This window comes from Buteo buteo, chromosome 10, assembly GCF_964188355.1.
Source record: "Buteo buteo chromosome 10, bButBut1.hap1.1, whole genome shotgun sequence".
Lineage (NCBI taxonomy): Eukaryota > Metazoa > Chordata > Aves > Accipitriformes > Accipitridae > Buteo > Buteo buteo.
The window spans coordinates 19,597,002-19,623,381 of record NC_134180.1 but is presented as its reverse complement, the minus strand read 5'-3'; the positions used below and the strand labels follow the sequence as shown (position 1 = coordinate 19,623,381).

The following is a 26,380-nucleotide window of genomic DNA, read 5'->3' as shown; positions in this document are numbered from 1 at the left end:
GCATTTGTTCAAGGGATGTAAAGTGGGAAAACTGCTGGATACATCTAGTTTCCAAATGCTTCCTAGAGCTAGTGTTCTCTTGCACTGATATCCACGTGGGAAAATGGAGAGGCCTGAGAGGCCGTATTTCTTCCTATGAAATCACAAAGAGCTCAGTTAAATGTTTTCAGGCCTATGGTTTTCAGCAATGTTACTAAATCACAGACTCTGCACAGAAACCTTAAAGTGGCAAACTTCAAAATTTGAGCAAAGGAAAGTCTAAGTACTGGGAAATGGCTGGAAGATTTCATTGCATTTACTGCAGGGATTACACAGACTCTTAATGCTTGGAGTTTTATTATAAGGTGAGTGGCAGTAGGCTCTGTGTTTGTAGGAAACCCTCACATTAAAAAGAATGTTTCAAAGCAGAAATATTTCAGATTCCCATAAGAATGGAATGACGGGGGGGGGGGGGGGGTGGTGTGTGGAGGAAATGCAGTTAGGGTCACTCTAGAGTGGCACAAATGAAAACCTTTGCTCCACTTTTGAAATCCTAAAATAAAAAATTTCTTCTTCATAGACTGTTCATTCCAGACAGAGGTGTTTTGGTTTTTTTTTGTTCTTGTTGTTTCTTTTCTAGTGAAATGCCATAAAAATGGAAGGAATTTCTAAAAGTTTCAGTATGGAGTGTGCCTAGGTCTCTATCAGTGGTTGGTACTGACTTTAAAGATCATGTTACCTATCTTTCCCTCTCTGTACAATCTGATTATTGCATTGGGCTGTTATCTTAAATCGTATGCCAGGATTAAGAGATTAGTTTTGAAAGCTTTTTTTTCCTTTTTTTCTTTTTTTTCCCTACTGAATAGTTTGTGGTATCTTGAAGTTCCTCTACTGTCTTTATATTATCATCCATGCTACCATTATTGATAAAATAATGGTATCAAAAATATATACTTATATTTTTTGAAACAAAAAAATACTGGAAATATTTTTATCTTCAAAACACCATATCAAATATGCAGGAAATGTCTGTATTTATCTATTCAAAATTTTTATTATTTTCTGAAAAAAAAAAATAATTAAGGTGCCCCAGACAAACTTCATGCACAGTTCTGCAAACTGCTTTCAGTTATAGCTCTGTATGCAAATCTATAAACTCTAGATATTAAAAGAAAGCTGGATTGAGTTACTGATTCATAACCATCCTCAGAATTCACCATCCAAGTGTTCACAAGAAGTAATGTCACTTCAGAGTCCTAGCATTTCAGAGCTAACTTGTTAATTATGCAGACAATAATTAGGAGATTCTTATGTCTGTAATTTTCTTAGTCAGCTATGTAGATATTTGCAACTACAGAACCTTGATTTTTTCATAGCATTTGTATGCTGGGCATGATGTATAGAAAAATGGATCCTTATATTTTTGCTCTTCAAATACACAACATGATTTTAAACAGTATGAAGCATTCAGCTAGCGTAACTGATTTAGTGGGAACTGACTGATGGTTAGTAATATTTTTAAATTATTTAAGATAGTTTTAAAAATTAATCAAATTTTTAATTAATTAAAAATTCCTAGTTACTAAAGGAGGTGAATGGGAATGAATACAGATATTGGGTAGTCTTATCTTACTTTTTAGGTGTTCTTGCCACATTGGAAATTGTTGCCAGATTAAAACATATTATTGTGTGTAGGCTGAATGATACTACTGTGTTTGCAGTACACTGTGGGAAGAAATTCCCATGATGAAATCTAGAGAGCTGCTGTACAAAAATACCAGACTCACAATCTACCGTGTTTTGCAGTGTGGAATTTTTTTTTCGGTCCTTATTGGCAGTTACGGATCAGGGAAGAATCCTCAGTGGAAGTGTGGTAGTTGGAGTGTGCATGTGCATACATATATTGATGAAAAGCTCTACTAGTCCTACTCTGTACTGCAAAAATAATTTTAAAGTCTTCCCCCCTCTCCCTGAAGCATCTTAGGGCTAATTCCAGAGAGATGGAGAAACATAAAAGTGGGATGCAGAAGGCAGAAGTATTTATGCATAAACCAGAAGGGGGAAAAAATATTTTTAAAAGAAAAACCAAAAATAAATGTAATGATCACTTTGAATTGCCTATACTAGACACTACTGCTTATCTGTATCTGTTATCTTTTCTACCCTTTTCTTCCTGAAATATAGTTTTAATATGTTCACAAAGTTGATTTGAAACGTGCAGCAAGAAGAGACTATAGAACACTATCTCAGGGAACTATTAGCTAGTGATACCAAGGGATATGTAGCTTTCAATGTGTTATGACTAAAAATAAGAAGGGGTAGGCTTTTTAATCTGGATAGCTATATGTGGAATGAAGTGTGTGTGTATACATGTGCATATATGTGTGTGTATAGACACATACAAATGGTTTTATAAATGTCAGCAAAAGCTGCTCAAATACACTAGAAGAGATCTCTAGTGTTTATTGGGTGTATTTTAAGTCGAGTTTTTCTTTCCATATGGAATGTTATTTTCAAGCTTCTTTTCCTTCTGCCCTTCACCTCGTTGGAGTATTCATTTTCTTTGTACAGAAGAGCAGCAGGAGGTCTGTAAAATGACTTTTTTTTAGTAAGGACTACAGGATTTGGCCTATAGTTTTAGCATAGATGAAAGAAATAATGGATTTCTTTGAAAAAACAAGGAGAATCAGGACCAATTTGTTCAATACTACACTGTTTCCAGTAATTGCCTTGTACAGTTTGCAAGTCTTTCCACTTCATGTAAATAGATTAACTTCTGAAAATGCCTTATAGCTGTGAGGTGGGGCCTTTTGAAGGAGATGTTCTTTTGAAGGTTCGTGGGTCTCTTAAACACACATTTTTTTCTTCTAAGTAAATCTTGTAGACTCCCTGTCACAAATCCTTCTTGTTAGGAATTTTGCTTGAAGAACTGTTTGAATTTCAATGTCAGGTATTACAAACAAATACATCTAATGCCTCAATACATTTTTCTTATGGTCAGTCAGTGGCCCTAAATAAGAAAGGGAACCTCTGATAATTTGAAATCTAATCCTAGCAACCCTTTGAAGAAAAAAACCAAAGTAAAATCTGAGGGTTTTGTAGTTACTCCTGGAAACTAAGAAAGGGAAAGTAACTGTAAAGTAAAGTTTTGATTTTTGAAGCTATTGGAAACAAAAAAAACCCATCCCACAAAACAGCAACAACAAATACCCCCCAAAACCAACCAAACAAAAAACAAATTTCAGAAACCAGCTCCCACTCCCTTCCCCAAACACTTGGTGAAACTCTTCTGATTCATATTTATGCAATGGTGTTACAGAGTTACAGAATAACCTGGGCTATCTGCCTGTATCCCTTGCTTGGAGCAGGGCTTACTTCAATGTTAGTTGCTCACAGCCTTTTCCAATTGAGTTTTGACTTTGAGGATGGGTGCTCCATAGCTGCTTTGGGCAGCTCGTTCCAGTGGATGACTGTCCTTGTGAAACTTTGATTCTTAATATAGAGTCAAAATTTTGCTCTATGCAATTGGTGCCTGTTGTTCCTCAACCTTTCATTTTGCACCTCTCAGAAGTGTTTGACTCTGTTTTCTCTATAGCCACCCACCAGCTAGTTGAAGACAGCAATAACATCCCCTTTTAACCTTTTTTTTGGTCTAGGCTGACAAACTTAGTTTTCTTATTCTCTGCTTCTTCATCATGTGCTCCAATTCCCTATACTTTTATAAATAAGATAAATGAGAGGTGCAAAACTCTGTAATAGAAAACAGTGCAATAACATATAGGTAGGTTTTGGTCTCGGCTCCTAAATAGAGGAAATAATTCATTATAAGCATGCCTGTCATGATCAGTTTAAGCTGTCAAGAGAATAATAGTTGCATTTAAGTTTTCTGTAGTAAAATCCTATTCTAGCAGACTTTATTGATTGCAGGACAAGTGGTCTGTTGTACACATTATGCAGGAGTGAGGCCATAAGCTTTTGAAGCATTTACCTCTGAATTTCTTTCTATAGCTAAGAATGGCTATTTTGTTTGATATAATTTTGAAAATTCGGATAAGCTATAGTGCAAAGGTTTTGTAGGATACAAATCTGGAAAAAGAAAAGGTACTTTTAAGGTTTGGATATGGAGAAAAAGAATATCATAATCTCAAGAAAGCTTTGTAATAAAAGCTAGAATTTTTGCTCAGTGTCTCTATGCAGTTGTGGACATAAGGCAGTACATACCTCATCTTGGATTTAAAGCCTTTAGCTATTAAACAATTAAGGGACCTTATAGATTACTTGAAAGCTTGCCTGGCTTATATTGAATTGTTACAAGATTCCTACAGCTCAAGGACACCATCTTGTTAAGAAAACCAGAAGTGAACTTGCTTCTTGAAGTCCAGCCTCATTTTTACAGTTGGGGTCTCCAGGAAGGAGAATCATAAATCTGAAATGTTATAAAATATTTTCCCATAATTCAAGGTCAAGCTATAAATTGAAGTTACCAGTTCTCTTGTTAGATATGTATTTTCTCTGGTTCTTAGAGCTTAAAGCTTCTAAGAAGTGACCCTTTAAATGCTATTGACATTAATTTTAGCAGCAAATGTGAATATTAACCTTGCTGAGCTGGGCAGTATGAAGACTTGCTTAAAACAAGTATATGATCAAATGTTTCTGTCTAACGTGGAACACAAAACATGTTCCATTTACCCAAATATGGAACATGTAAAGGATCCTCTTAGCCTTCCATCTAAAAATGACAACCATTTTGCAACTTCCTACCTGTGTAAATACTCAGGTACATGTTCCTATATACAGCTGCACACACACTGAGGATCCTTTGGATCACTCCTTGGGACTTCCCAAATGCCTATAGAGCTGAGTGTAGAGCACAGCAACCTGACATCTAGATGGAGTTGGATATAATGGAGCACATTTTACCAGTGTTCATGCTTTCTCTGCTGAGATTATTACCAGCATCTTGCTTTCATTTGCAGTGATCACAACTTTTTACTTCATGATCTACTTTTATCCTCTACTCTCCTCCTCCCATTTCCCTCCCACACACATTTGCATTGTTCATCCTGAACACGTGCTGCATGGAGCTGGATTAATTAAAGCATGTATTTCCCTGAACAGTAGTATGGTTAGGGGACATCTGGTGAAAGAAGAAAGACTCTGTCAGTGCTTGTCCCCAGCTTAGGAGAAGGACAGCGTAGATCTCTGCACTAGTAATACAGATTGTCTTCCAAATATGAATATGTTCAATTTATTCTAAAGAATGCTGCAGAAATGGCCATAAAGCAACAGCTATGGCTTTCTAACCATAGAAAATCCAACCTCACACCTCATTAGCTGGTAAGGGAAGGAGGAGATACTAGCAGCTGTGTATACAATAGGTAGATTGAAATGTATGGTTAAACTAAAAGCCAAAACATACTGAGATATAACCCACATCCTGTCAAATGTACTGCTGAAAAGTGGTATTAGGGAGAGCTATCTAATGGACCATTTTGTTCTGTACAACATGTTCAAGTCCTATCTTGTCAACTGGATTCCATCAACAAGCTGAAAGAGCAGCCAGGAGCCACGCAGAATGAGAGATGTGCTCTCAGCACTTGGACTGGACAGAGCTTCAAATTTCTGCACACTTCTGCAACCCCTCCACTGCCCCAGAGCAGGGTTCACTGGTCCTGCAGGACCTGGGAGTCGGTGTCATGTATGCTTTAGTTCAGTGCAAACTTCAAATCATCCAATGTATCATGACAAGAACTAAGAAACCAGGTTATCAATTTAGAAGAACCTGAGGCAACTGACTAAAAAAGTTTTACTGAATCTTTAAAGTAGTCCTTAAATGAGAATTTGTGTAGTATTTATCTGTCACTGCACTATTCCACATCAGTAAGAAAGTGCTGGCTCCTGTGGCATTTCAGACACAAAGCCATACTGGTGACAAGGAGCTTGGTACCTCTGATGTACAGAATGAAATGTGAGATACTAATTAGATTGTCCCCAAAGGACCAGTCTTTTCATCCAAACAATCCAAAGGTAAGAAGGCATGCACTGACATAAAATGTTTCAATATGTTAAAATGAGGTTGGGGACTGGGGGGCTACATATAAACACTGCTGTTTTTAGCTCCCAGAGTATTTCTTCAGGGACCAGCAGTGAGCTGCATCAAAACACCTTAGCTGATCTCCAGAAAGTCCTTCTTCAAAGAGATCTACTAGAGACAACATGAACGAAATTGTGGCATCACTGATGTAGCTTGGATTTCACTTACCCGGAAAAGAAGTTTATATGCAGGCTCTCAGTTATGAATTTTGCAGCTCTGCCCCATTGCTAGGCCTTGGTAATTATCATACAGGAACCACAAAGTGAAACTGTCTTGGAAAGCTGAGAGCAGCATCACTTTGCAGGCCAAGCTGAGGCAAAAGCAGAAAGCAGCAGTCAGGAGTCTTTTTTGTTTTTCAGTTATAACAACTTCAGTCATAGCTTTTTTGGGCCTCATAGTCTTAAACTGACAGTCTTGAAAACACTGCTGCTGATCTTTCATGGTGTAATTGACAGTAAAGGCATTAAGTGTATCTAACATTGCAGTTAAACAAAACTTGCTTCCAATACGTAAACTATTGATAAACGCAGCACAACAAGTATCAGCAGTAAAGTACTTTAAGTGGGTATTTGCTTGGATTCAAGACAGATAATCTATTTGACAAGACTTTAGGGTTTTGTTTTTCCTTTTGAGCTTTTGCTTGATCAATAAGCAATTTTAAGTGGTTTTGAAGATTGGCGTAGATAATTTATAAAAATGGTTTAACAAAGTTTAACTATTGTAGATCATGCAAAGCTAACTCTTTTTTTTTTCCTTAATTAATTTGAATGTTAATGAAGGCATGAAACTCTTTAGGTAAATAAGTAAAGATGCATGATCTTCAAGGAGTTCAAAGGTTGGATGGTTGTACAAAGAATATGTACATTTTCAGCCTGCTGAACTTTCCAACACTGAGCTAGGACATATATCAAAACCAGACTTTCTCAAAAACACTTTTTCTACTCCCCATTACCCCTTGGAGCAGAGCAGAGGCCACTATGGAAACAGCAGAGAAAAGCTCTTCCCACCTAATTTTGGAACTTCTCTTTTCTTACCCTGCTTGTGTTCCTCATGCAAACAAAAGGGATTGAAGACTGAACTCCCCATCTTGCCCAAAGGTCCCCAAAGTTGAGGGTTTGATTGGGGCTTGGTTTCCTCAAGACTGGTGTTTGGCGCTTTCACTGTCCGAATATTGTAGTAGTATGCGAAAGATATCACTTCCAGCTAGAAGGAAGTAGAAGTCTGACCTTAAAGACTGAGGATTTAAGAAGGCAAGCTATCTGTGAACAATAGTGAGAAAGTTTAGATGTTGGTAGGTATTTTTTCAGGCTAATGTGGGAAACTTGGAGAAAGGAAGGTTCCAAGGGCAAGGAATAGCACAAAGAATTTTCTGGGTCAGAGACAGTGGAGGGCAGGCTGGTCTTATTTTGTTCTCTATTATCATCTGTCTTTAAATTATGTTCCTGTTTACAGTAGAAGAAGGAAAGGAAAATTATCAGATTAATTGCTTTTCTTAGAAAAACTTCTTTGTGCATCTGTATTTTTCTATAGTGGTTGGTGTCTTCCACCTAAAATGATAGTGTGCTGGAGGAGGGGGTAAAATTTGTCTGAAACTTCACCCCTCCAGGATGTATCTCCATTGATCAGTACGGGGCAACTTGTTGAACATCAGTAAACTGAAAATAAAGCTGGGATGTCAAACTGAAATGAGGTTGATATCTTTCTCAGTATACCTTTGTCTGAAGGAAAAACCTTAATTTTTGTTTACCAGCTTACAGGCTTGATAGACTGACTTTGCTTTAGGCAATGTGTAGCTAACAAGTTTTTCTTGTTTTGCATTAAAAAAAAAGTTTTGAATAATGCCTCTATATTTTATCCCAGAATTTCCTAAACTCTTAAGTATGAGAAGACGACAACGACAGACAGAGCCTCTTGCTAAGTAATTGTTGCATGGAGTTTCATCTTCTGTGATGTTTCCTAACTTACTAAGTATAGGAAATAACACTTGCTGTAAGGCAGAAAGAGGATGTGCAAATATTTTATGCTGATCCTGGGAGGGGGAGAGCACATTACCTCAGTTAGTATGTCAGCCTGAGCTTGATACGGGAAAAATGAGCTATTCTTGCTATGCCATAATTCATACTCCTAACACTTTGTAATTTTTTAAAACAAACTGAAGAAAATAGCGATACTAAGATTTTTGGCAGTGTACACATGAGCACAAATTATAAAATTAGCTGTTGTGAAATTGTGATATTTCTTTGTGAGACACGTGAAAGGTTGTGGGGGTTTTTTTTGTGTGTGTGTGAACTAAAGGAATCTGATACTGTTTTATTCCTGTTGTGATTCAATTGTTTACATACTCTGAGAATTCCAGGTGTTTTGGGAATATCACAGCATGGACTGTTTCAGCATGGTAGAGTACAAGCTTTCCCTCCTCCTCCTCCACCATTCTCTTTTGGCTATTTTTGGCTATTCCATTGCATTGTATGCAGTAAACATATTGTATGTGTTTATAAGGCCCCAGCAATATGTTTCTTGAGCTTTTCTGACACAATTAAAACAGCCAATTTGTGCTAAATGTCTTTGAGTGTTTATTACAAAATATCCTACAGTGAAATCAAAATAAGCTATGAAACAAAAATAAGGAAACAAACTTCTTTATTTCAGGTGTTTAATTTCCCAGTGCTGTCTTTTCTCTTACCTGTTTTTAAATCACTCAAGTATTTACTTGGCTCTCTGCCACAATTTGTCTCGCACAAGAGCCTACTGTTTACCCGGCTGTTACTTTAAAAGTATATATTTCCAATATTTCCGCACCACTGTTAGCTGACTTTAATTATGCCCATTAACAAGAAGTGAAAGAGAAGCATTTGAAATTGCATAAATTACTTTTTATATAAATACTCATTTTAATCCTATTAATGAAATTGAAATACTTAATTGAGTCTCTCTCTCACTTTTGCTCAGATTTACCTTCTGCACTTCTCACTCAGACTAGACGCCAGTCTATCCAAGTAGGATGATTTTCCCTGAACTTTCTGAATACTGTAGAAATTTGAAGAAGGCCAAATGAATATGTATCTAAAAAGATCAGCCAGATCATCTTAAATTTGGTAGGTCCTAACTGCAGATCTCATTTTTCCTGAATAATCTAATTATCTTCAGTTTTTCTTTTCCATTGTCATTTTTAATCTGCAGTAAGTGTTTTCTATGTCCCAAGACAAATAACACTCGATTAAAAGAAAGGATGTAATCAGTATGGAGGTAGCAGAGAAAATGAGAAGGCTGATAGTCTGGTAAATTTGGATTTAATGTAATTATTATTGCAGACAACTAATCAATTTGAAATATTTTGACCAAGAAGTACATATAACATGCAGCAAGTAACCTTCTTTCCATGCTATTGCAATGCATCTCACATATTTTTTACTTCTGCTCTTCACCCTTCCCCCATTTCTTACATGTGTTGTGAATTTTTTTTTTTTTTTAACACTGACCCATTTTATGTCAGGCAGGGAAGATGGGTGGTAATACCAGGTTTTTTTGCACTTCTACTAAAGGAGCAAATAAGCAAGGTACATGGACTTTCACAAGACTGAATAGAAACTGTTTCTGTGGCAATACTTTAAAAATGTATTTCAAAAGTGTATGTCCCAGGATGTAGCTTCATGGGATTTTCAGTGTTACAGGAGTCTTTTTATGCTACAGAAACTCCTCAGAAAAGTTTGTCTCTGCTTATAGTGAGCTATTTGCCAATGTTTTCTTCCAGTTTTGATAACTCTTTTCTTTAAAGAAGGTTTGAATTTACTACCTGTGCTAATTACTTTGTTGGTTTTATACTGTGAGAATAAACAAAGACAACCAGTGTATCTTTAGACAGACTTTTTCTGAGGTTCAGCATTTTGAACTTGGCACATTTTAAGATGGCTTACAGTGTGTGTGTGAAATATATAAATTGAAGAGCTTACAGGCAGGGAAACTGAGGGAGGGGGATGTAACATAGACCCTGATGTGCAAGGTAAATCTATGGGATCAGTCTGGTTTCCTGTTTCAAACTCAAAGGTGGATATTATGAGTTAAGATTATAGAAATCTTCTGGACTCTTAGCTTTATAGCAGTAGTTTCTTGACAAGCCACTGAGGAAGAAGTAATGCCTGCCACATGCCTATCTTTGGAGACATCTATCTAACCCATTTGGACAGCCCCAGAGAGAAAAATCGTGTCAAAATGTGGAGAAGGGTAACAGATGGGCTATCAGAAGACGGCTGACAGCATTGCTGTAAGCAGACCAGCCTTCTAGGTAAATATTTGTGGTTTATGCTTGTAAATACCTTGCTCAAAGTAATTTTTGTGCTTCTGTACCATAATGACTGCAGTCAGATGTGGGAATACATTTCTATCCAAAAAATAATCATAGTTTGGATGTTAGGAAAGTATTTGGTATAAAGTTATCCTGTATCTTATTGGAAAAATGAACACAAATTCTCTTGGGTATAAGCACTGTCATCTAATGGATAGAAAACACTGGGAGGACTTGCAGACCACAGCTAATAGTGACAATGAATCTGGCATCCTAGGTGGGAAGCAGTCCGGGTGGAAGCAGAAAACAGTGTTAGAAGCAAATAGTACATAAGTTAATGTCACAGAAGATACCTACTTCAGAAAAACTGAAAAATTGTCAGAGAACTCGCAGAAAGCAAGCTGATCTACTCATTTATGACACAGACTAGCCAGCAGTTAGCTCTAGCTTCAGAATAAACAGACGTGTCTTTAAGTATTCTACAGAGCACACAGGAAAAAATTTCCAAGTAATAAGGGAATGTCCAGTGAACTGCAATGAAGTACGTGAGTGCTCTTTTGAAACCAGAATGGAAATACTTTGGGAAAGGTTGTTTCTGTAGGCATTTTCTTCTTTTTCTGTGTGGGCTCTCTTGTGTTGGCTGGTGTTACTATTGCTTTGACTCATATTCTGTCAGGCCTTCTGCAAATATGGCACAACTATGACTTTCTGTATGGTGCAGGTAAGACAGCATTTACTGCAGAGTGTCATATAGTTGTGTATAATTTTGCATATAATTTGGGAAAATTAACTAGCAGACACAGACTAGCTAATATAGTAAGCAATCAGCAAGCAAGTAATCAGTTTTGCTAAAGGTAGGGTGGATTTGGTGAAGGTAATAGGGCGGATCCTGCACAGGGGGAGCTTGTTTAGTACTTCTATCTGCTGTGGCACTCCTAAGTTTCAGTATGATTATGCAGAGCACAGCTCCCTGCCTGGCATTCTGCTCACTGCTTTTTAGAGCTGTGCTTGTTCATTTGCTGAGACAAAGTCACGAGTGTATATAAGAATCTAGAAGTTAGTACTAGGAGAAATGAAACTGGGCAAAAATAGGAGAATTGGACTAAGAGAAGGAAAAATCTGCCATTGTTGAAGGGCTCTTCTGAATGAGAGTTCAACAAGGAGTGATCCATGGGTAGCAAATATTCAAATAAACGTTGTCTCTCCTTTTCATTTTCCCTTTCAAACTGGATGGTGGGAGGATACGAAGAAAAGACACTATGGGTAAAAATGTTTATCTGATGTTTCATAATGTGAAAGAAACTTATTCATTGTGCAATTTTTGAACGCTGTATACGAAGCTAAACCCTGAGCTGTTCTCAGCATCCAGCACTCATTCAAAACCAGGAGGAGGAGCAGATGTTCAGCACAAATCTGACCCAGTGCTTATGGGTATGCTGCCACTGTCTAAGGGCAGCAAATTCTAAGGGGGCATGTTAAAAAGAGCTGTTCAAAAACACCCATTTCACAGTAACTGTGCCTAGTGTTATCTTGGAATTATTTTACATGTAAGCAAGAAATGCCTGGCACTTCTAAGAATTCATCATAGACTTATTGCTCATTTTGGGCCAGATTGTAAATAGTGCCTCAGGGATATCAAAATATGATCTCTGTCCCTAGCAGGTACAGCATAGATCATGCAGGCAACATATGAAGTGAAGATGTCAAGTCATCATTGCCTGAGGGTTGATAGCAGCATAGCAGTATGCCTGCACAAAAAGCTGTATTGTTTACTTTTGACCTTAAAATAATTTGAACCAATATGACTTTATGTAAAAATGTTTTCTTTCTTCAATAAATAGTTCTTGGCAATTGCAAACAAGCCTGAAACAATATGTGCAAAATCGATTCCTTGGCAAATATCCAACAAAAAATTAAGAGTATGATAACATATATTCTCTAGCATGAACAATGTTTTCACAGTAAGGCTGTCAAATTAATTTTACAGGATGAAATGCATTATGGAGGTAGCTCCTTTTATTTAAACAGAGTTGCCCTTGGGAGGAATTTGTCCTGTGTCCATTAGTGTTTGCTAAGGTGTGTGCCTTCAGATTCTGTGGAACTGCTTAATTTTGATGTGCAGCCATGCTGAGTATCAGTGTAACTGAGCTGAGCCATATGAGCTGACTTCCATGCAAGGAAAATTATGCAAAACAAAGAAAGTCTGCATAACTTTAAATACAAGCAATGTATGGAGTATGTAGAGATTTTCATTTTTATTGAATTACATGCTCTGTACTTGATTCTTTCAAGGTCTCTGGACAAAAAGAAAACAAAGGTGAGTTCTCAAGAATACATTTCTTGAGAAAACTAATTTATACAATGTTTTGTAAGCACATTAACCCAAAACAGCATCAGGTTTAGGTACCAGTGGAGAATGTCAATGACTGAATTAAAAAAAACCAAACAACAAAACCAAATAAAAACAAAAAATCCAACCCAGTTAAAATTCTTTGCAATGAATGCCAAAGTGACGCCGTACTGACTTTAAAAATCTGGACTTGGAAGTTGTGTTGGGTGAGGAAGATGAATGTCCCATCGTTTATTTGGCTAAACTCTTAGCGAAATGAACACAAGGTGAAACCAAGCAGCATGAAATCGTATGGAGAGAGAACAAGAAGATTGTGGTTTCATTGGCACCTTTCAGTCACAGTTCCTATGGCATTGAACACAGCAAGCACCAGGAATAATAGCTTCTGGGTGTCATGGGCCCTGTGGGTGTTAGTGTGCAGGGTAAGCATGGCTGTTATTTGAATCCTGATGGCACATACAGGGTGGTCCAATCTTTAGGGGGCAACCCATGACAATCCAACCCGAGACACAAATTTATTTGGCTTGTGACTGTATGAAAATGCTGCTCATACCCTGGTTACTCTTGCCTTCCCTCCATCTTTCCAGTCCTGTGGTACCAGGCAGAGAAAGGGAATGGTTTTGGGAACACTCTGTGGGGTGGAAGAGGGGAGTCTCAAAGTTGCTTATATGGATGAAGAGTTCACGGTCTCCCTGCCTCTAGGGTTTTTTATGGCTGTTCTCTACTTTCCTCTACCCTTCATTGGAATAGGAACCAGCTCCTTGGCTTCTCCCCAAAGAACAGTAAGGGATTTTTTAGCTGCATTAGCATATGATAGAGTTGTTCCAGGGCAGAGGTGTCATGCGTGCTTTTTCCCTCCCTCTGTCCCTCCTTCCCTCCCTCTCTCGCACACACACACAGACACAGATGCCACTGTTACTTGGAGGGAGGAAATAAGGCAGGAGTCTGTACTGAAAAAAGCAAGATGCCACATACTCTGAACCGCCTCCTAATAAAGCTATTGTGGAGCAGGGAGCTATGGAGAAGTGCTTATGTTTATCTGGCCTACATGGGTACCTTTTTACTCTCCAGTAGTTGCTCATCCTTTCCCTTTCTTAGATGTATTGAAAATGCTGTGGCCCCTTTTTGCAAGTTTCCCACTTGAGTACAATTGCCTTCATGGGTGACTTCATTCCCTGTGAGCTCCTGCATGGCATGAGCAGGTACACCCCAGGCTGTCCATTTGGTTTTGTTTGAGTCAGTGAAATACTCTGGGAAAGGAAATCTGTTTAACCACAGGATCAAGCATGTTCAGCTGAATTTTCTCTTCCTTTGCCTTGCTTTTGCCTACACAGTGTGGTAAGACCTGGCCAAGCAGGACCACCGCTATGTAATGATGCCTTCAGAAGCAAAAAATATGAAATGCTTTGTGTAGTAGTGGTTGAAGATCACACCATGCCCAGTGCACTCTGTAATCTGATGCCTTTGTGCAGCACAACTTATAAAACGAAGCTACAGAAATGCCTCCTGGTAGAAAGGAAGTTGGTAGTGACTGTGGAGGCTATTATAGGTCTTGGTCTCTCTCAGCAAGCTCTAAGATTGTTTGGGATCTGGGCAGAGCTTTTGCACTATCTAGGATCAGTCACTGAATAACTACAGAATTTTTGCCTGATGTTTTATGAAAGACTGTGCAGGAGGATGGGCGTGTGTAGTGTTTTGAGGATCACAACTCCTTGCTCTGATGCTGCAGTCTCATTAGCAGTGAGGGAACCAGACCTCCCTCCTGGCTTAACCAGGGGCACAATTGACTAGGCCTAGGGCTAAGACTCAGCCCAGGGAGCAGGAACAGTTGCCCTTCCACTTCCCCCATTTAGGGAAACAGTTTAGGGCTGGCACTGAAAGGTCTATCTGTGCTGGGACTCCTCTTTCCATCTAACTCAAGTCACTCTGCCAAGAACAGCGTATATGTGGTTAGAAGGGAAATACTTCCATGCCAGAGGGGCACTCTTGGTTCAAGGGAGGTGTACAGAGGTGGGAGAGAAAGAATTGGGAATGAGAGTTGATGATATCTTTACCATCACCTCCTTATTCAACAACTATTATTCTCATGTGGGACATCTGGGTCATGTGTAAATCGATCCAAATAAAAAACACTGGGAACTTTCATTGTATCTTTCCATAGAATAATTTGATTTTTCTCCCTCCTTACATCATCTGGTTCAGAAATCTATTGCAAGGATGGAGTATCTGAATATACAAAATCTAATAGTACGTTTCTTTGAGATTTAATTTCATTCTTAGAGTAGAGCCAAATGTTTTTTCTGGCAACTGTCAATCAAACCCAGTTGTAGTGTATTTTAGGTGTTGAAGCTGAGTATAGCCTGCATATATTCCCATAAAATATTAGCTAGTTCTGAAATGCAACTGATTTTACATTTCTGTTATTCTTTGTGAGTTTGTTTCATTTGTTATTTGCCTTTCCAATTTATTAAAAAAAAAAAAAAAGTTTAGACTAGATCTGGGATGTTTAATTTATCTGCAAATATATGGTAGCTTCAGCTTAGAAATATTTTCAAATGGCATAATTAGTGTCATATAACAAAAATTTATGTCATAAACCACTTCAATTAGGACAGAATTAATCTAATTAATTTATGATTATGATTTCAATGTATTTTCCTGTAAAATTATGTGAATTGGTTTATAAGAATATTTCCAGCTCATCTGGAGCAAGGACATATTGCTTTACTTCTTTCTTCTTTGAATTTCCTTTCTTTTCTCTATATTTCAAGGGCTGTATTCTTTAAAATTTTGATACGAAGCAGGAGGCATGTATTTGTGATCTTTTTCCAAAGGCTCCAGATATAAATTGAAAGGAAAACCGATTGTAATTGGCATTTCATATTTTCAGGATTTTATTGCAGTTGTGATATAATTGCCCTTTAAGCTGGTGTTTAACTGCACAGAATATGGAGACATTTATGGTAATTTAACAAAACTACTGTATTGCACGATAGGTGAATCAGACAATGAAAGATTTACTTCTTATGTTGTTTGTTTGTTTGGGGTATTTTGGGTCTTTTCATAAATCACAAAAGAGAGACACTTCCAAAGAGATGGGTAACTTAAACATCTACATATTTTTAATGTCATTTTAGAAATCCTTAATCATACAAATTGATGGTTCTGACTTTGATTCTTTCCAGTGCAGGGGAAGTATACTGCTATAGTTTCATACTGAAGTAATCATTTGGCTGATTAAAAATTAAGGTTGTGTCCTGAGAAAGGATTTATTTTAATAGCCCATTACTCAATCTGCAAGTAGAGTAAATTAATCCCCTCCCAGTCCCCCAAAAGTGTGGTTTTGGGTTTATCCTTGAGAAGACGACTGCGGTTTATGTTTGGGAAAAGACTTTATGTGTTCTAATAGTCTTAAACATATTTGTGATTAATTCTGTGTAAGACATGAATAGGAGATAACATATGGGGTGTAAATACATTGGTGTAGCCATAATATATTAATTTATAGAAAGCTGCAGACTGAACCTCTGTGATATGGGGCTCAATATAAGACAAGTGTAAAATCCCACTATAGCATCTTCATAGTATCGCTTTCAGCACAGGTCTGAACCACACTAGAACTGAAATGCCCATACTTTGTAGTCTGTTCTTTGGCTTACTCACAATCCAGTGATTTTAGCTAGCAAAACCAAGCAATCTCTCCTTGACAAAAGGGTGAAACAGAAGAGTTTATATCCTGGCCATCAGGCAGCCCTACGCATCTTCTTCTCTTTCTTTTTCTGGAACAACTGCTTTTATGGACCATGTTTTCCACTCAGCAAGTCTACAGCAACCATTTCCTGACCTTCCCTGTGGCTGAGAGGAACTAAACTGCCCCCTTTATTAATCAGTAGAGCTCAGATTGCTCTGTCAGTTCTGAAGTCCTCCAATTACACGCAGCTTTATATCCCTTGACATTTAGGTTTTTCTAATGAAAATGCTAGCAGAGTATACTGATTCCCTTTGGCTGATTCTATGTTTTTTGCTTAAATCTGAACTTTGTTTTGTGTAACTTCTAGCTTTGTATATGTAGTTGATAATTACCTGCTTTCAAAGGCTTATTATGAGGGGAGAAATCTTGAGTTTGCTTTTTTGTCACACTTCCTTCCTCCCTCCTTCTTAGGCCAGGTCTGCAGTTGTTTTGAGAACTTAGTGACTAAAATGCACTTGGCATCTGTCAGTAAAAATATTGGCTTCTTAAATAGAGCCTTTGAAAAGCCAGTGTTTTAGTACCATGATATTTTTATTTCTTTCCCAGTTGTCCATATAGACAAATGTCAAGTAGACAGACTACTGAGATTTGTATTTCAAATGCACTGCAAGCTGATGGAATATTAAAACATCTGAGACTAATCTGAAATCAAAGACAGTATGTAATTTCTGTGAAGGTGTTTGTTCTCTCAGTTACAGGGCAGTGGTTCACTGTCAGAAAGTGTGCACTGAAATAATTTACTGACTGAAGGATCTGCTCTCACAAAGAGAGATTTTTCTTCTCATTACTTCACTGAGACTTCTCTGAATCTTCCATGAGGTTCATTTGTAACTTTGGTCAGTAATTTTAACAGTTAATGGTTTATGGTTTCTCAACTGTTAAATGAATGTAATAATATTATACCTGAATTGTATGATGGCTAGAGTGTGTGATGTTATCCCTAAATAATATATATGATATGTTGCAATATTTAAGTGCTATGGAGGCTATGTAAATATCACACAGCCAGAAAAGGTCCACTGTGCAGGAATTTGTCTTGGGGGCACAGCTTGAAAAGTTGACTGGAGGTTGCATAAAACTGTTGGGGAAGGTCAGGTAGAAATGGAGCCTGGTTCTTGTTGAAAGACTTCATGTGAAATTCTCCACGGGATATCATGCACTCTATTAATCAGATGACACACTTCATCCCTTCTGCTATCCTGGTTTTGTCTAGGATAACAGGGACTAAGATGTTAGCGCCGCAGACAATGTATGGCTATAGTCCAAATTCAATTTGTGACAACTCCAGGATGATGAAGTTGTTATATATCAAAGTTGGAGTCTCTGGAGTGTCAGACTGATATCACTATCAGTTTTCTTCTGAATACATTTACAATATAATTATTGTTACAGCCAGTTTGTACAGAGACATACTGCTTAATGGAAGCTAAGATTTTGGCCTGTGTTATAAGACTTGACTCAAAGCTGGATGTGTAGAAGCTGCGTTTAATCTTATGAGGAGTTTGATTCACTCATGTCATCTGTGAATTACTATGTGAATTTGTGCAACTTTTTCCTGTGTGATGTTTAGGAAGTCTCCAGAGAACTTATGATATGAAGAATAAGCACAAATATATTCTCTTCCCTTCTTTGTCTTGTGACAGGATTCTGCTGGTTCTTTTAAAACCTTTGAAACCTCCACTAAGAGAAGCAATCCCAACATCTATTCCCTTTGTAACCTGCTATATAATGGGCATTTGTTATCAAGTTGTTGAGTACTATCTCAGTGCAAGCAGTGAGGGAAAACGTCTTTGGTGTACCTTGCATCAACTCCAGGAAAGGGACAACAATCCTCTGGCACTATCATGGTGAAGAATTGCATTGACCTATCTAATTAGGAACTGAACATTACAGAAAACAGAATTAGACTGCCTCTATCCATTTGTTGTGTATTACTGTCATACCTAGAACTCCATCCTTGCGGAAGGATTCAGGATTATACCCCATGTTTAAAGGGTTTTCAATTAATCAGCAGTCACTTCACTTGAGGATGCATCTTTTTATGAAGGCCTTGTTGCCAGTATAAGGGTTTTGTTGACTGATGGTTTGGGTTTCTCTTTCTCACAACAGAAATCTCAAGAAGCATCCATAACACAGAAGGGACTCAGTGAACGTATGCAATAGAAAAGTGAATATGAAGAGAAAGAATGACTGTTAAATCCAGTCCTTTTGAAAAGTTAAGTCTTGTTTAGCTCCTTAGTAGAAAGAAATGGCTGAAAATAATCTACTTCATTTGAATTAAGGAAGCTGAGCATTACTGCAGCAACTTAAGAAAAACCCTCTTGACTTCCTGGAAACTGAAAGAATTTTTTTTTGAAGAAGTAATTGTCTCTGACATCACTAAACTGCATAGTGAGTTTGCGAGTGGTTAGTTTGGGGTAACAGAGGAAGCAACTCCTTCACAGATAAGCAGGCAGTGCAATGTATGTGCCTAGTTATTTTCTTTTTTGGTTCAGGTTTTGCTGAGAAATTATTTTGCAGACAGATAACACTTATTTTGCTTTCCAGAGAGACACACATGCTGTTTCATAAGGATACGCCTGATTTCCAGAAATAACCATGTTTTTGTGGCTTAAACTCTTAGCATTTGGTGTTGCATTTCTGAGACGGGATGCTTTTGTCAAAGGTAGGTAGCAATTGATATTTCTTTCTCTCATTTTGATACCTGAATGTCCTCTGTAGAAGTAAAACAAATGAAAAGCTTTGCAAAGTGGAGAAATAGCATCTTTGTTCAGAAACTAGAATACGATTGTATGCAGTGGTGTCAGAACTTAAATAGGGAAGATTGACGCATAATGTACAAGGCTAAAATGTCTTCCGCATGGTCATACGTGAGAGTTATACAAACCATTTAAAAAAAAAAAAAGATTTGTAGTTGTATTTGACAAAGAATATGTTTAGATCTCTTATGTGAACCTGTTCAATACAGTCTTTGTGTTTGGTTTCATCTCGTGATGCAGTACTTTGTTTTCTGTGTTTCAATCCTTAAAGAAAAAAATCTTCCCATCCATTTTAGCCACTCCCTGACCTCAGAATCTGCTTACAGTTCCTCAAATTTTTATTTTTACTGCAGTGGGGTTAGTAAAAAAATCTAAATATTGTAAGTTAATCTCTACAATTGGGAAATTACTTATTTTATAAAATACATATTATTTATTTATTTATTTTATAAAAACTGCTTGCTAAAGAGCCATCAAAATTTTTAATTGTCTAATTACGCCAGTGCAGGTGAATTTGTTGCTTGACTTTTTAAAATTTTATAAGAGAAAGATAGTGCCCAAGAGGTTGATCTTGCAAAATATGCTAGATGTGACAGATAATGTAAGTAGCAAAAAAACCAATTAATTTTGAGGTAATACTTTATATAAAGACAAAAATGGATCTAAGTTTAAGAAAATATTTTCTTGAAAAGAACATGCAGCATTCTATGTATATGTACCTTTCATCAGTTTAACTAGTTAATGTAATTTGGAATAGTTGATGGCAGACACAAAAGCTTTTCTCTAAAGTTCATCCTAAAAAGTGGCTTGAAACATATTCTGAAATGGCAGCAAATTATATGCAGGGCTGAAACCTCTTTTCACATATATTGAATTTATCCATGCTTCTATCATCATGTCACTATAGTAACTCCAGATTTATACTGATGTAAGCAAGAAAAAGATCTGCCTTTAGTTGATAACCAGCTAAGAAGAGCATTTGAAGCCTGAGCATTAGTTCTTTTGTCCTTCAAAGTCTCTGAAGAGAGGCAGCACTGAATAAATCTGGTTGGTAGCAGTTGGATATTACAAGAAAACAAATGAAGGCTGTACTGTAGAGGAAAAGAACAAAATCTCTTGCTTTTCCTGTCCGTCCCCCCCGCTTTTTTTTTTTTTTTTTAAATCTGCTGTCCTACTTTCCATTTTAGAAGTCTTTCTGAGACTTCGCACCGCTACCTTTTCTCCAGAAAGGGCAGGTTACTGTCTGCTCTCTCAGCCACCTCCACAGTCAGTCCATATGTTAGCTGACAGAGAGGGCTGGAACATAGAAAGAGGGGTAGCAGTATTTTATTTCAAGTAATAGTTATTTTCTCTGTCCACACACAGTAGTCTAGCTCAAGCCTGTTGCTTTATACATATTTTTACTAAACAGAAGAACCTCAAAGAAATGATAAGTTTCAACTCCTCTCTATTACACAATGCAATTAACAGTCTCACACTGTAGTATCAAGTACTCAACCTCACAGACCTTGCTTTCACCATGTAGTCTGGCACAGAGATTGATTCTCCTCTCAGGATGACAAAACCATTATACTTCATCTTTGCTGTGTAGATTACTCTGCCTCATAGCTATGGGCGGCTGGGCAATCTTCTAGGGAGGAGTTTGTTAATGGAGGAGCAACATTTGGAAAAGGTGGTGTATGCTTTGGTTTTATGGCAAGAACAATTTTCAGGTGCTTGTTAGTAAGTGTTGGGTGGGTTTTGGGACATCTTTTGTTATTACTATTATTATTCTCCAAGAGCTTATTGTTCTTAGTGATTTTGATGACCTAGCAGGAGAAATTTTAAGGTTGTCTGACTTCCACCACAAGCAGAGACATCCTATAAAATATCTCTAATTACCTGCAATCACCAAGCCACTTTTAAGAGCATCAAACTACATTCAAACAAACAAAAAAAAGTTAGTAATATCTAGAGCCTGCACAAAGGCCTTTTCACTGTGTAAATCCCCCAAATAAAACGCATGTATCCAGCTGGTTATCCTGGTAAGAAATAGACGAATAATGGTATTTGTGTGTACCTATACATACCAATATATGGTACCAATAAACACCAAACTTGGCGTTCCATCTGTCCATGTAAACATTTGCAGTGCTGAAATATCCCATACAATTAATCAGGTTTTTGTGCACTATTTGTTAGTCTTTCATCTCTACCTACATGGAATACCTAGCTTTACTAAAACCTTTAGTTGCCAGTAGTGTGCTTCTTAAAATCTTTAGTGTAAGATTGATAACATAGCACTTTCTTAATGTCTAGGCTGACTTCCCAATCAAAATAATTATGCTAACATACCTGATAAAATACACCAATGCCTGTTTATGCAAAAAACCCAAAACAAAAAACATCCCCCCCAAAACCCAATAACGCCCCCCAACCCCAACACAGCCCCCCCCCCCCCCCCCCAAAAAAAAAATCCAGAAAAAAAGCTTTGCTTCCATTTAGGAAAAAAAAAAAAAAAGCTTGCAGGACAAGCACTTTTTTTTCCATTAGATCATTAATTCAGGTTCCTCCCCCACCCTCTACAAAAGTATTAGCAATTTGACAGCTTTCAAAAGCCTTCACCCACTTCTGAGCCACTTCCTTTATTTCAGGAAACTAAATAATTGCTTGGTAGTTTTGACTGTGACTTTTTTATTTCCCAAGTTAAAAGTACCAAGAAGCTTTGGCAGGCACATGGAATCTGAGGCCATGCAGTCTCCGTGCCCAACAGCTGTGGAGGTTTCCACCTGGAAGTGTTACATTTTCTTTGCACAGACATCACTGTCAGTATAGCTCATCCTATGGCTTTGACTTTCTGTTAAAACCTTTTTCACAGATTGGTGTATCCCTCTGGAAAGAGTCTGGCAGATCTAATTTTTAAGTAGTGAAACTTACTAGTCTCGGCTCATTTTATGTGTAGGATAAAGAATAAGGGGAATTGCACTGGCAGGAGTATAGTCATTAAGGTAGAAGAAAGTGAAGTGAATGAAGGCTTTAGAGCATTGTCTCTGATGTTTTCCTCTTATGGATGCCCCACTGCAGGTTCTGTTTAGGACTGTACCATACTCTTTTTTTTTTTAATGGTGCACTTAAAGCTTTCTGAAATACATACCCCAGAGTCCTGCACTCAGGGGCCTCTTAATAATTTGAAACAAATTGCCTGCTTTTCACATCTTGCACAGTTCCAATACTTTATTCAAAAATCAACTGAGAGAGTTTGTGTATGCACAGAGGCACAGGCAGTCCTGCTCACTTCCTGGGCTGGCCAGACACGAGCCACTTCTAAACTGGAAACCATTCAGTTTCATTATGGTGGTGTACCTAAGCCACCAGCAGGACACTTGTTAATTGGAGCACAGCAGCACACTAGCATAGCTATGTGGTTTCTGGACTAGAATTAGCTACTGATTTGGACGAAACATGTAATTTTCTTTATCCATTCACCTAGACCTGCACAAACGTAACGAGCAAATGGTTGGGTTGTTCACGTGGTATACTGATTGTAACTGCAGATAGGGCAAGAGACATTGGTTCTGGACTAACGGGTCTTTCTTACATAGTATGGAAAAGACATTTGCTAGTCATTCTGTATTCACTCACATCAGTATATTGACATACTGAGAATGTTTTTACCAGTATAGAAATAAAGCTGCAAAACTGCTGTGCAGAGACCAGTTCTGAAGAAAATCAAGCTCTCGGTGGCATGGTATGTTGCAACCATTTCCTTTAGTTTTAATTTTAATTTGGTGAATTTATGTTTCTATATTTCAGTTCTGAAGAACAAATCAACACTTAGTGGGTTAGACACATTGCATGTATAATGAGATAAGGCAGAAGAAGTGGGGGGAGAAAACAGGATGAAGTGACTTTTCAAGATGTTCCTAGTATCAGGAATCAAGTTCTGTTTTCCTGACTCCTGTGATCTGTCTGCAGAACTGCCTACCTCTCTGGGAGCATGTGTATGCATTAAACAAGTAGGCAGTCCCTACACTGAAATTGTGAATGCATTGTATATAGTGCATGAAAATTATCCTGTTTTCTTTTGCTGTGCAGCTGCATTGTGGTATATACTGTACCATGCTGGGAGCAAGGAAAGGAGAACAGCAGGCCATGAAAATGTTCTGTCCTCTGTTTACAATCTTGATCTAGTTTTAAGAGTTAATATTCATAAGCATACATCTGGCCCACCAGGAAGGCAGAGCAAATTAACCCACAATGAACTCTCTGTTGTCATGGCTTGACTTCTCATGGTACTCATTCAACTACCTCCTTTAGAGTTAGCTCAAATATCTCTGTATTACCCCATGTTTTGCAGCACAGACTTTACCTGAGTCTTGCCACTGTCATTCCCCTTTGTTTGGGTGGCTGTTCCTCCCATGCTGCCAGCCCCAAGGGTGAGGACCACAGAGGAGCGCAGTATGGGGGTGGCTGCAGAGATGGCACCTGATACAGCAGAGGTACAAGAGCCACTGCAGTAAAGTGTCATGTGCTGGGCAAGGCTTGCTACTTGCTAGCAGGAGTTCAGCTCTTTGTGGCTGTGAGTGAACTCCTTTCAAACCCTAGCAAGAACATACGCATTACAGCAATATAACAGCTTAGATAGGGCAGAACTGGATGTCCGTGCCTTGCTTCATACAGACATGCCCTTTGAGCTGGCTGCTGGAACCGTGACTGCCAGCCCTGCCTGGAAGACAGTGATTGTCCCTGAGCCCTGCTGCTTTCTGCATTGTGCGGAGATGTCTGTTGTTCACATTTATTCATCTTTAATTGTATACAACTAGAAATCAAGAAGTTATTTTTTTTTCAGGCAAACTTATGAAGTACAGAACATCGAAAACATTTTGTGAGGAATAGTTTACTCTCTTCAAACCTCAGTTTAGGCCCTCAAACACTTCTGTGCAAAAAATGCTAAAAAGTTTTAAAGTGGCAAAATTCTGATTTCCTCCTGTAAATATCAAGATTAAAATAACAGATACGGTTGCAAAAGCAGGGTTTTTTTCCCTGCAACCTTACTATTCTCTCAGACTGTTGTACTGTGTGTCCTGATACATTTCCAGGCTATCCATACCCTTGCAAACAGATCTTGTTCACTGGTGTTTCAGTAACTGTTACAGCATTTTATCTATCTCCAGGTTTCTTTCCCTTTCAAGTAAAGCAGTTTGGGGCCTTCAGTGCCAGGATTTTAGAAACTAGCTGTGAGCACTTCAGTGCCAGCTTATATTATCCAGTGTTGTATAGCTAACAGGACCCACTTCTTTTCTTTTATACCACTACTTTGCAGTACTGTTCTTCCAGTTATTCCCTCTGTGCCAGTGCCTCTTCAGCTAGCCTGCTTGCTTAGGTTTCTATTCTCTAGTTTCAAAGACTTCTCTTACAATCTATCTGTTCTTCACTCATAATCCCACCACCCTGCTCAGGGCTCTAGAGGTATCTTTTGTTGTGCATGAAAGACATTTTTTGTTGTTGCAAAAATGTGGACTCCTTGGAGCAATATTTTTAATTGCCTTTTGAAATAAATTCTTTTCCTGACAAAAAGGGAAATAATCAAACTAGCTGTCTAATCGAAAAATAAAGCCATACAATGAAGCTTTCTGTACAACATATAAGCAAGTAGTTTGTTAAATGAAACATATACATCCTATATGAGCTGAAAGATTTTACGCTCAGGGAAATGTACAATACAGACCCTCAGCTGAAATGGTGGAGAAATATACAGCTAGTAAAGCCTTTCCAGGTAATCATATACATTCCAGAAGCTGTGAATGGAATATTTAAGAGTCCCTGAACTTTTTCTGGATGCTTCTGAGTTAAGACATATGTAGGTGGAAAAAAGGGTAAGATAAATGGCAGAGCGTAGTCAAGCTTCTAGAATAAGATCTAAGAGACAGAAGTCAGCTGCAGTCTAGGCTGTCTCAGAAACTCATTGTATGAAGTGTTAAGTCGTTTTCATTTCTCCACATCTGAGTTTCATCATCTGTTAAGTTGAAGGTAGTAACACTTACCTTGTTGCAAAATGTAGAGTCATAATTCCTTAAATATACTGAGGGATGCTTGTCTCTTGCAACCTGTAAACTACCACAAAATAATCTGAAGAAACTGGTTGTGCATTAGAGTATTTTGAATAGTGTATCTGAGCAAAGAAAATGAAAAGTATGAAACAAATGTCTTGTGCCTAAATTTCTACCTTGTTCTCAGTCCTAAAGCACAGGTGCTGTCAGTGGGGAGCCAATACTTTTATGCTGAGTAAGAACAACCCATATTGTGCTTAACTTCAGCAAATCTCTAAAACATGATCATGTCAACTGCAGTCTCCATTTTAACCAATGTTGGGTGAAATAACTGAAGTTGGCAATGAGTCCTTGTGAGACACAAGAACAGGATTGCCAGCTTTTTACTTCCAGTGCCTGTGGATGAGATGAGAAGGTGTCCTAAATGGACCATAGCTGCAAAATGCTTCATGTTACAAAGCATCCTCCATGCTTAGGGAGGGGTAAATACAACAGTGAGCCTGTCTAATAAATTAGGTGTTTTATGAGTCTCAGTGGTAACATTTATAAATGTAAACCAACCATTCTAGAGAAATGCAGGCCAATCTGACTCTGTCAGCATATGATTTAAAATCATATGCTCGCATAATCAAAGGAAAGATGACCAGTGTTGCTACTGCAGAAGTTTAGTTAATCTTCTTGAGGTAGACCTCTGATGTCTAAAATGAATGCAGAATCACATGCATATACACTGTAGAGAACTCTTTTGGTTTTAATGAGTTTTGGATAGAGTATCTGGAGGACTTATTTATTCATGTCACTCTTTCTTAGAATTTAAATGATAATGAAATATGTATTTTTAAAATTACGTGTAATTTTTCTTTTACTTGGTCCCTGATGGCAGTGAGAGATTGTTGCCCTAGGTCTTTTGTAAGCAATATACAAGTTCCCTCATCCCCAGATAATGTGTGTGAATGCATGCCTGTGCCATACATCTGTGTGTGTGAGTGGAAGTATAACATTTATGATACTTGAGACTGTCCAATAAGTACATGAAAATACTTGGCCTTGTTTGCAGTTTCATTAATGCTACTGTGCTCAACTGTGCTGCTTCAACAGAACTGAAAGACTTTTCTACATCCTCCACACACCTGCAG

At 37.9% G+C, this 26,380-nt stretch overlaps 1 protein-coding gene across 10 annotated transcripts in view; it reads left to right on the top strand.

Annotated features, from left to right (window-relative positions):
- PTPRC (protein tyrosine phosphatase receptor type C) overlaps positions 1 to 26,380 on the top strand; it is a 106,902-nt gene that overhangs the window by 15,103 nt on the left and 65,419 nt on the right. For 8 of the 10 annotated variants that reach the window (XM_075038864.1, XM_075038865.1, XM_075038863.1 and 5 more), the window contains exons 1-2: positions 18,806 to 18,918; positions 19,004 to 19,121. The exons of the other annotated variants lie outside the window; for them this stretch is intronic. In XM_075038864.1, the coding sequence (XP_074894965.1) occupies positions 19,055 to 19,121 (67 nt within the window). In that variant the 5' untranslated portion in view covers positions 18,806 to 18,918; positions 19,004 to 19,054. Of the gene's footprint in view, positions 1 to 18,805; positions 18,919 to 19,003; positions 19,122 to 26,380 lie in introns of those variants that run through there. 10 annotated transcript variants of the gene reach the window in all.